Genomic DNA, 10,592 nt, shown 5'->3' on the forward strand with positions numbered 1-10,592 from the left:
GAAACATGCAATCATATAAACAAATATAAAGCATGTAATCAGGTAACATGAATATGTATCTTAATCCGAAACATAAACAATACTCGTAGCTACATTATTTAAGACTAGACTCAATCCTAGTCTAGGGATCCCGGTTTCCAGATGTGGTATTCCTATATCGAATTCCGTAAAGGAGGGAACCATAATCTCTATTACTCGATATAACCAGTGCCCCGGTATTCCTATATCGAATTCCGTAATAGAAGAATTCCAACCCCTTTACTCGATATAACCAAATATGATGTTCCTATATCGAATTCCGTAATGGATTCCATTACTCGATATAACCATACATCCAGTGTCCTGACCTATCCGTCATGGACTGTAGCTCTATCGCTAGCATCCTATCTTGTGACATCGTGCAATGTGCCGTGGCGATACCAACACTATCCGGCACGGTGTGTCACAAGACAGTTCGACTAATACCTGTCATCTAAATATCAAGAGCACAAGTATATTAATCAAATAAATGCAAATATCAATGCAATAAATAAAGTATGTGATTTAGGGAAACCCAAGTCCAAGCCGACTCAAGTCCATCTCCCAATACCACATTGACTTATACCTTTCTTTCCAGTCTCGGTTTCCCGCTCAGTCAAAGTCCTGACCTCAAGGCCTGTCTGGTAATGACAATATAAATAATCTTATGTCAATATACCAGTCAATTCCATAATAATCTGATCAATCTGGATTTAATTCAAAATCAACGGCATAACGGTACAATTCCAATATCCCCGTCTATACCAATTCACCCGATAATAGTTACAATCCATAACCCATATCCAATACAATCTATAATCAATCCATAATCCAAATCGGTCCGGTATCAACTGATTATTATCAGAAAATCACAACAATTCCATAATCAGTCTATTTCTTAATCTGACTTCGATTCTACGATGTCTAACATATCAAGAACACCATATATGAGTTCCATTCAATTCTGACAATAGCATAATTTCAAAGCATGTCAAAACGTAGCAAAACTTACGTCAAAGTGTAGCCTACGTCGATAGGAACTCGGTACCGAAGTCGGAATCAAAATCAAACGGACGGATTGATCGCACGATTGAATTCTTGAATCAAGAAGCAAAGTTTTCCCCTGATTTCCCTTTTCATTCCTCGGAAGAAATGCATGTGTATATATATATATATACAACTTCCGCATGCACAAGGGCAAATGGCTCATCCTTGGCCAACCACGTCTCTCGCTCGGGCGGACATAAGTTTCCGCCCGGGCGAGTAACTCTCGGCCCTCGCAATTCAAGCAGTCTCGCTCGGGCGAGCACAAACTTCCGCCCGAGCGAGTAACTCTCGGCCCTCTTTCAGAATTCCGTCTCGCTCGAGTGGACAAAAACTTCCGCCCGGGCGAGACACTTTCGGCCCACCTCTTGGCTCTTCCTATTTCTTGGTCCGGGTTATAATCGTGTCCACTAATAATTAATAATCTCAGATTAACATGATACAAAATCTTGGGCATTACACTTCGAACAATGGAACCCATGATATGGTTGGATTCATCAATCCGCTACAGGTAATTAAATTTTTTTGCATTTTTCCATATGATTCGAATATGGTTGATTATATGTGTTTTTATAATTTTTGAATTTAGATTCTTGCATATGAATGCATTCGTGGTATTGGGGAGCGTTTTGCGAAACAAAGAGAAGGAGACAATACATCTCTTCCACGCATGTGCCAATGGATTTCCAACAACTGGTCAAAAAAAGGATCTCCTAGATATATTGACGTTTTAGATGCATCAAAGAGTGGTAAAAAGGTTAGTGTATTTAGCATATAATTTAGTTTTATTAATATATTTTCTATTTATGTATTACTAATTTAAAATATGTTAAATTTACAGATTGTAAGGAGTATTTTGTCACCTACAGATCAAGAATCTATTGCTCCTTATATTAGAGATATTTTCATTGAAAATTCTTGTACAGATTCCCATTTGTCCTATATTAATTCATTGTTGTTGGAGGGAAAATCTGTGTACTGCACTAAGAATCCCACTTTTTGTGAATCTAAATAGACCATTCAATCCAAAGAAGAAGTCCATGAAAAGAAACTTTGTCCCAAAAATAAGTCAAAGAGGTCTTGTAAACTTTGTCCAGCCAAAAAAACACTAGAAAAACAATCCCATCAAGTCGAACGAGATGATGTCCTCGGCCAATCAGATACTAGTGGACAAGTTAAAGCTTTACAAGAGCACGTGGACAGAAACTTTGTGCAATTGAAAGATATGATTTCAAATTTGGATAGCAAACTTGAACGTATAATGGAAGTTTTGAACATTTCAAGTTCATCCAAAATACGCTTGGATGAACCAACCACTGTCTTTGCACAATCTAAGAAAAAGAAGACCCGTGAAAAATGTAAGCTCCGTGAGTTTTAAAATGATAGAGATAATTATTTATCTGATTATAATAATATGTTTTTTTTAATTGTAGGTGAGCCACGGACAACTGTTTCCAATCAAGGAGTGACTCTTGGGCAAGAGGCGATTGTTGAACCATTCACATCTCCACTTACACATCTTGGTATATTTTCTTTTAAATCCAAATTGTAGTATGCTTTTTTTTAATACTTTATTGTAGTTGTAGGTGAGCCACAAAATACCTCTATCGTTGAATGTGGTGATAAAGAAGCTGCACATGCTAGCCTAGTTGGTGCTGGTGATGTAGCAACTATGTTTATTAACGATAATCCATTAACACAGGAAATCACACCATCTCTCGTAGTTCACAAGGTTATGTGCTGTACTTTATTCTTGTTTTTTGGAATTATGATTTGACGATATGTACTAGTATCTAAAACACATGCATTACATATGTAGATGCTCGGAAGAGTACGAAATCTCAATTTTGTCGCTCTCCATATATACAGCTACCCGAGACACCTGCTTTGGCAGCACTTGGTTATACCGGTCCTTACAATGGTTCATTTGAACCGGTGCAATTTGTTTCCATTAAGAAAGTATTGCCAACTGTTATTAAATAAATAAGTAGATTGAATGATCTATCTAAAGCAGGTGTGTTTGGATCATATTACAAGTCGTGGTTTACGGACCTTCTCAATCCGAGGCATAGTTGTCAAGGCACTAGGCGACGTCAAGGCGACGAGCCACTGCCTATCGCCCGAACGCCTAGGCGACAAAAGGCGATCGCCTAGCCACGAGGCGATAATATAGAGAGAATGTATTATATATTTATGTTCTACTAGGCCATACTAGGCTATTTTTTTAAAATTAATGCTAAACAGAAGCCTGAAAGAGAAGAATCTGCCCGGCAGAGAAGAAAAGTTGAAAGAGAGGCCTGAAAACATAAGTCTGCGGCTGCGGCAGAGAAGAACAGGTCCAGGAGCTTCAATATTCGATCGGCAGGGGAGAATGGTGTGCGCAGAAATGGCAGGGGAGAATGGTGTGCGCAGAACGGCACGGCAGAAACTTCAATCGGCAGGGGAGAAATGAGAATACGTATCGACATGCAAAGCAAAACTAGGCTTTTTTTAAAAATAAATTACTTATGGGCTGAAATTAGTTATGGGCTTATTTAGTTGGGCTTTGGGTCATTAAAAAATAAAGGATATGCGATGCGCACATGGTTCTGCAAAGAGGCGGAACGCCTGGAACGCCCATCGCCCGGAGAAATGCGGCTTCAAGGCGCTAAAGGCGCTCGCCCAGCCATGCACCGTCGCCTGGTTGTCCATAAGGCGCTGAAGCTTTGCCTAGCGCCTGAGGCGCGGCGCGCCTTTGACAACTATGATCCGAGGCACTGGCTCGATCAAAGCGTGAGTAGGATTTTGTGTTCTATTTATGTTCTAATCATAATATTATATATATAACATGCTTACAACATGTGCAGCACATACAAGAGAGCATGTATGGTTTTATATGTGTTGCAGAAGACATAACCACATTTTGTAAAACAGGATGTTGCCATAATGGATCCATATTTTTCTCAAAATATGGTCTTCACATATCGTAATGCTCCTGATGATTTTGAAAATAGCAAGTGGGAGAATTTATTTCGCTATGTTGATGGATATTGTCGTCGTTGGAGTTCAGTACCATGGGCAAATGCATCTTTCATATTGATTCCATTAAATTTGCCTATACATTGGGTAGCAGTTGTTGTGAACGTGAAAGATGGAATCATTACTATGTATGATTGCAATCATAGTTGCTATACAGATGCTGAAATGAATGTTTATATTGAGCCAATAGAAGATGTAGTTCAACATCTTCTACATTATTGCAAGGTCAAGATTCCAGACATTTGGATAGTAGCACGGCCCAAAGATTTTCCGCAAAATGCCAGCAGGTATGTTTTTGAATTTTTGGATTTTTTTTAAAAAAAATACACGATCTAATATATAATTTGATCTCGATATAATTTTATGAGTTTAAAATAATTTATTTTACAGTTCTGATTGCGGTGCATGGATGATCAAAACATTTGAGGTGGAGTTGTCTCAGCAGTCTCCATATTCATTGAATGATCAGATTGTGAATTCATATAGAAAATATTTAGCAACATCTATATGGTATGGTGAATGGATTCTATGAACTTGCAATGATTTTGTATAATGCGTCTCTCGGATTTATGTTGATGAAATGGTCTCTCAAATGTAATAGATTTGAAATGGGTTTGTCGAAGTGATATATGGTTGAATGAATTTGTGGGTGTGTTGGATTTTGTTGGTGTGTTGGACCGACTGAAATGCATGTTGCACCAATTGAAATAATTTATTAACCGACGAAACACATTCATTAACCGACGAAACATATTCATTAATCGACTGAAACATATGAATTAACCAACTGATAAAATCCACGGAACCAACTGAAAATTTTCTTAATCGACTGAAACATATGAATTAACCGACTGATAAAACCTACAGAACAAACTAAAATATTTTTATAACCGACTGAAACATATGCAAAAACCCACCGATTAAACCCATTGAACTTACTGAAATATCTTTTTTTTTTGGGAAAATTGCACATACACGGACCCTAGGTAAGGGTCCGTGCCATTACGGCTGCCAAAATTAAATACACGGACCCCGGGTAAGGAAAGTTGTAGTATTATATCTTAGCTATCTAATGGAAGAGACCTCATATCATTTGAATCAATATCCAAATATTTATGCTAAAACCCATAACTACCGCCACAATTCGAACCAACCAAATATACAAATACTTCAACAAAATTTCACTATATGTTCTCATAACCATAATCATGCTTTTAAACATCATTAACATAACACACATACAAGCCATGAGCAATATTCGAGGTGTTACAATCTCCCCTCCTTATAAAAATTTCGTCCTCGAAATTTCAACTGAAATATATTCAGTAACCGACTGATTAAACACATTGAACCAACTGAAATCTTTTAATAAACGACTGAAACATATGCTTTGACCGACTGACTAAACACATCTAGTAATTATACTCGATGAGAATGTCATTTCAACTTTATAAATCATCCGACTCTCTGATAGACCATTAGAGTTATATGATATTTAATAACTATACTCTATATGTGATTGATTTAGTAATTATACTCGATCATACAGCTTTGATGGTGTGATCGAAGACGGAGTATTAAGTATGTTCAAGCAATTAAATGAGTTCAAGAATCCAAATGTCCAAATATATTCTTTAACTGACTAAATATATTCATTAACTGACTAATTAAACACATTGATGAGAATGTCATTTCAACTTTATAAATCATCCGACTCTCTGATAGACCATTAGAGTTATCTGATATTTCATAACTATACTCTATATGTGATTGATTTAGTAACTATACTCGATCGTACAGCTTTGATGGTGATCGAAGACGGAGTATTAAGTATGTTCACGCAATTAGATGAGTTCAAGAATCCAAATGTCTAAAATATATTCTTTAACCGACTAAAATATATTCATTAACTGACTAATTAAACACATTGAACCAACTGAAATCTTTTAATAACCGACTGAAACATTTGTTTTCACCTACTGATTAAACACATTTATTAACTATACTCTATATATGATTGATTTGCTATGATCAATCGATGACAATGTCATTTCAGCTTTATAAATCATCCGACTCTCTGATAGACCATTAGAGTTATATGATATTTAATAACTATACTCTATATGTGATTGATAGTAACTATACTCGATCGTACAGCTTTGATGGTGATCGAAGACGGAGTATTAAGTATGTTCAAGCAATTAGATGAGTTCAAGAATCCAAATGTCCAAATATATTCTTTAACAGACTAAAATATATTCACTAACTGACTAATTAAACACATTGAACCAACTGAAATCTTTTAATAACCGACTGAAACATATGCTTTGACCGACTTATTAAACACATTAAAGCAACTAAGTTTCATTAACTGACTAAAATATGACATATAGTAACTATACTCTATATATGATTGATTTGTAACGAGCATCAATGAGAATGTCATTTCAATCTCATAAATCATCGGACTCTCACATAGACCATTAGAGTTATGTGACATTTAGTAACTATATATGTGATTGATTTGTTATACCTAATTAGGGTTGTATGGCATTTAGTAACTATACTCTATATATAACATACAATTTCAGTCGATTATACTGACTATTAGATAGAGTATTAGAGTTATATGACACTTAGTAATTATAGCGATTGATTTAGTAACTATATTCATTAACCGACTGCTATTCTTGCATTAACCGACCGATATATTTTCATAGCCGACCGATTTTACATTTGACCAACTGATATATTTACATTAACCAAATGATTAAACACGCTGAACCGACCGCAATGTATGGTATAACTGACCGAAATAAAGAGTTTATCCCACTGGAAACACTAGTTAATTGAAATGTATGCTTTTAAAACAACTGTTTTAAACACTTTGAACCGACTGATATATTTGCATTAACTGACTGATTGAACACATTGAACTGACTGAAATATATGCATTAACTAAAATATATGATTAAACATTGAAATATATTTGCATTGAACCGACTGAAATATATACAACAACAGACTGATTAAAAACATTGAATCAACAGAAATATATACGTTTAACCGACTGATTAAATATATACAGAAATATATACGTTTAACCGACTGATTAAATATATACATTGAATCAACCGACTGAGTAAAAACATTGAATCAACATAAATATAAAAACGCTTAATCAACATAATTACATACATTGAATCTGCATGCACAACCTGTTCAAACAACAAACTTGACAAAAACTAATCAACATGCAAATACAACATCGTAAACAAAAAATTGAACAACTCGTCTATACATCAGTCTGTCTCTTAGGGAATTTTTTTCGGTAATGGCCATATTCATGACATACACCACATTTTTTAGTTCGCTTCCGACCAAACTCCCCAATAGAAAGAATTCTTTCCTTTTGTGCTCTACCACGTTTCCTCTTGACATCCGGGGGAAATACATTGTATTTAAAATGATCTGGAATGTTCCATTCATTTGCAATGGGCACCAGATATATGGTATCAGCATAAGCGAGGGCCCACATTTGTGATGAGTAGTAGGGCGAGCAAAAGTCATACAAATCTAATTTTGCCCCATAAATTGCTGCAATTGCATGAGCGCATGGAATTTTATCAATTTGAAACACTCGACAACTACAAGATCTATCAGATAAATTAACAACTTCATGCTTCCCATCACCGTATACGTGATACTCAAATGCATTGATTTGAGATGCTTTCAAACGTTGTGACAATGTAAAATTAGCTCTCAAGATAGCCTCTGTCGATGGAGTAAGTGTCGTCGTAGCTGAACCTGCTACATTTCCATGCTTGTTGAACCACTTTGAAGTTAATTTATGAATTGCATCCAACAATGTTATAATAGGCATCTCTCTTTCAATCTTAAGTTTTGCATTTATTGACTCTACCCCATTTGTCGTCATTATATTGTATCTAGCACCAGGGGAATAAGCTCTAGACCATTTGTCAGGAGATGAATGCATTTCAAGATACGATGCAATGTTGGGATACCTCTCTTTCAAACATCCGTACAACTTATCAAATTCAGACACTTTGTATACATATGTTGTTTTCATAAACAAATCAATCCCACCTTTTCCGCTAGACACTCTTTTAAGGTTCCGTGAAAGATGCCACGAGCAATGTACATGTGATGCATGCTCATATACAGTACGAACAGCATTAATAATAGATATATGTCTGTCAGAAATTATTACCAAGTTAGGATCATCATTAATAAACTCCTTCAACTTCTACAAAAACCAAGTCCATGAATCATCATTCTCAGAGTCAACAATGGCCCATGCTATAGGAAATTGATGAAAGTCACCATCTTGGGCTGTAGCAACAAGTAAACAAACTCTATATTTGCATTTTAAAAACGTTCCATCGACAGATATAACTTTTCTCATTCTAAGAAGTCCATCAATGCATGTCCCATATGCTAGAAACATATATTTAAATCTACCTGTTGAATCTGTCACCAAATCAGTTTTTGAGCCTCTGTTCACTTGTTCAATCATGTACAAATATGAAGGCATAATTCGATTACTCTCTTCAGGACTGCCAAGCAACTTATCCAAAGCAAGTTGTCTTCCCCTCCATGCTTTGAAGTAACTAATTTCAACACCTTTATTTTGCATCATTGTAATTATGGTTTTTGGTTCAGGCAAACTGAGTTGTCCTTTAAAATTTTCAACCAAAATCTTTGCTACAAAGTCTGATGTTGCTTGTCGATGCATTTTCCTCCGATATGAAAGGTCACAAGTATGTGTGTTATTGATAAACACGTATAGAGAATTGTGATGAATTCTCTATTTGTGATGCACGTATTTCAACTGCAACTCGGTGTAACACATCTAACATCAAAAATTTTTTTGTTGGATTTTCGAACATCTATTTCAAAGGACGCATTTAAACAAATCTTAAACAATTCTGTTTGAAATTCATCTTTACTCTCAAACTCTTGACCGACAAAAAAATAGACAAATCATTAAAAGAATAAGTCACATTCCCTTCAACATCTCCTACTGTGGCTAATAATGTAGAATCTTGCACATCTTGTTCAGGATAAGAAAATTCAACTTGTGTATTATGTGTTGTGCACAATGTAAGTTCTTCAACATGATTCTCATTCACAACAAATTCATTCTCAACAATTTCTGTTACCACATTATCAATACATGTTATTTCATCCACCCCATTCTCATGCTCATTCATTTCATTGTCTAAGTCATTCTCAAAAAATACTCCATCAAAATATTCATCATATGTTCTCTCATTACCACCATATACTTCAGTTTCACAATTGTCAACCATCTCATCATTATGATCTCTACAAACTTCAAGATCTTTAGCATTGTCAGTTTTTTCATAACTTGTTTCAAAGCCACTTGTTTTGATAATTTCAACATGAAGCAAAGGTCTAACATTTGAAACGCCAAAAGACAGATATGTTTTCAATGCTCTTGAGCTTTTTATATATATATATTGGCCTTGATTAGATGCCTCAAATTTCGGCAAGTAACTTAGCTTCAATATCATATCATGTCTATCCAAATGAAGTGTCTCAAAAATTGCATCTTCAACATCTTCAATACTTACATTACTATCATCAATAGATAGAGCGTGCCATCCCGAATTACTTACATCACACCATGAATATTTATGTTCACCGTCAACCTTCCATTCACCATCAAAATTAATTAAGATTTGAATCATATCGCTGTCCACACAATCTGAAAAAAAAAATATAAATAATGGATGTAAGGGAGTTGAAAATATATAACTATAAGAATGATATTGACCGACTGCAATGCATAACTTAACCTACAGAAATAAATGTTTCAACCTACTGAATATGAACCGACTGACTGAATGATATTAAGCGACTGTGATATATGATTTAACCGACCGACTGACTGTAATATATGATTTAACCGACCGACTGAATGCTATTGACGACTGAAATATATAATTTAACTTGAATTAAATGTTTTAACAAACCGAATAGAAATCAAATTACTTGAGTATCTGATAATCCACACACATGAAAACATAAATGGCCAAATAAAATACCTTATACTGATATTCCAATGTTCCTATGAAAACATAAATGGCCAAATAAAATACCTTGGAGAAAAGAAAATGAAGAGGTTGAGAATGCTAAGAATGAAATGAAGATTGAGAATGAGAAAAATGGGAGTAAATGGACAATAGCATTGATGCAAAGGAAGAAGAGACCAAAGTTGTGAGCGTGACCTGAAAGAACGAGGAGGGAGGGGAGGGGAAGTTTGGGTTTTCTCAATTAGCTCAAAACCCTATTACTTAATATTTAGATTAATTATTAATTATAATAAGGTCTATTGACCAAAAAAAATATTCTGAAGCCCTTAATATTTTTTTGTTTGGAGCTCATATTTGCAAATGACCCTAAATATAAGCTCACAAAAAAAGAGAAATTCTATGGGATACAGTAATATCTTGTATATTATGAAT

At 35.1% G+C, this 10,592-nt stretch overlaps 2 protein-coding genes across 4 annotated transcripts; one reads left to right on the forward strand and one right to left on the reverse strand.

Annotated features, from left to right (window-relative positions):
• The first annotated feature begins 1,523 nt into the window (after positions 1 to 1,523).
• Positions 1,524 to 2,619, forward strand: LOC140829774 (uncharacterized). Of its 3 annotated transcripts, none has more exons than XR_012117523.1 (4): positions 1,524 to 1,573; positions 1,652 to 1,819; positions 1,989 to 2,420; positions 2,496 to 2,601. XR_012117523.1 is itself a non-coding variant. In XM_073193064.1 (3 exons), exons 1-3 carry the CDS (start codon positions 1,547 to 1,549, stop codon positions 2,529 to 2,531), a joined length of 231 nt encoding a protein of 76 aa, XP_073049165.1. In that variant the 5' UTR covers positions 1,530 to 1,546; the 3' UTR covers positions 2,532 to 2,619. The 3 variants fall into 3 exon arrangements, 1 of the variants encoding a protein (XP_073049165.1); XR_012117522.1 differs by having other exon boundaries at positions 1,530 to 1,573; positions 1,904 to 2,420; XM_073193064.1 differs by lacking the exon at positions 1,989 to 2,420 and having other exon boundaries at positions 1,530 to 1,573; positions 2,496 to 2,619.
• A 4,756-nt stretch (positions 2,620 to 7,375) lies between these two features.
• Positions 7,376 to 8,836, reverse strand: LOC140830077 (uncharacterized). Its single transcript, XM_073193359.1, has 3 exons — positions 8,563 to 8,836; positions 8,425 to 8,456; positions 7,376 to 8,347 (listed from the first exon to the last, which is right to left on the reverse strand). The coding sequence occupies exons 1-3, from the start codon at positions 8,834 to 8,836 to the stop codon at positions 7,376 to 7,378; spliced, it is 1,278 nt and encodes a 425-aa protein (XP_073049460.1).
• Between the last annotated feature and the right edge of the window lie 1,756 nt (positions 8,837 to 10,592).

This window comes from Primulina eburnea, chromosome 4 (genome assembly GCF_022965805.1).
Source record: "Primulina eburnea isolate SZY01 chromosome 4, ASM2296580v1, whole genome shotgun sequence".
Classification (NCBI taxonomy): Eukaryota; Viridiplantae; Streptophyta; class Magnoliopsida; order Lamiales; family Gesneriaceae; genus Primulina; species Primulina eburnea.

Excerpts from the sequence above, each read along its gene's own strand:
- LOC140829774 (XM_073193064.1), top strand. The coding sequence starts at position 1,547 with ATGGTTGGATTCATCAATCCGCTACAG. Across the intron at positions 1,574-1,651 it reads GATTCATCAATCCGCTACAG|ATTCTTGCATATGAATGCAT; the intron begins GTAATTAAATTT and ends TTTTGAATTTAG. Across the intron at positions 1,820-2,495 it reads CATCAAAGAGTGGTAAAAAG|GTGAGCCACGGACAACTGTT; the intron begins GTTAGTGTATTT and ends TTTTAATTGTAG.
- LOC140830077 (XM_073193359.1), bottom strand. The coding sequence starts at position 8,836 with ATGCATCGACAAGCAACATCAGACTTTGTAGCAAAGATTTTGGTTGAA. Across the intron at positions 8,457-8,562 it reads TTTGGTGACAGATTCAACAG|AGTTTGTTTACTTGTTGCTA; the intron begins GTAGATTTAAAT and ends ATGCAAATATAG. Across the intron at positions 8,348-8,424 it reads TGTTGCTACAGCCCAAGATG|AAGTTGAAGGAGTTTATTAA; the intron begins GTGACTTTCATC and ends TGGTTTTTGTAG.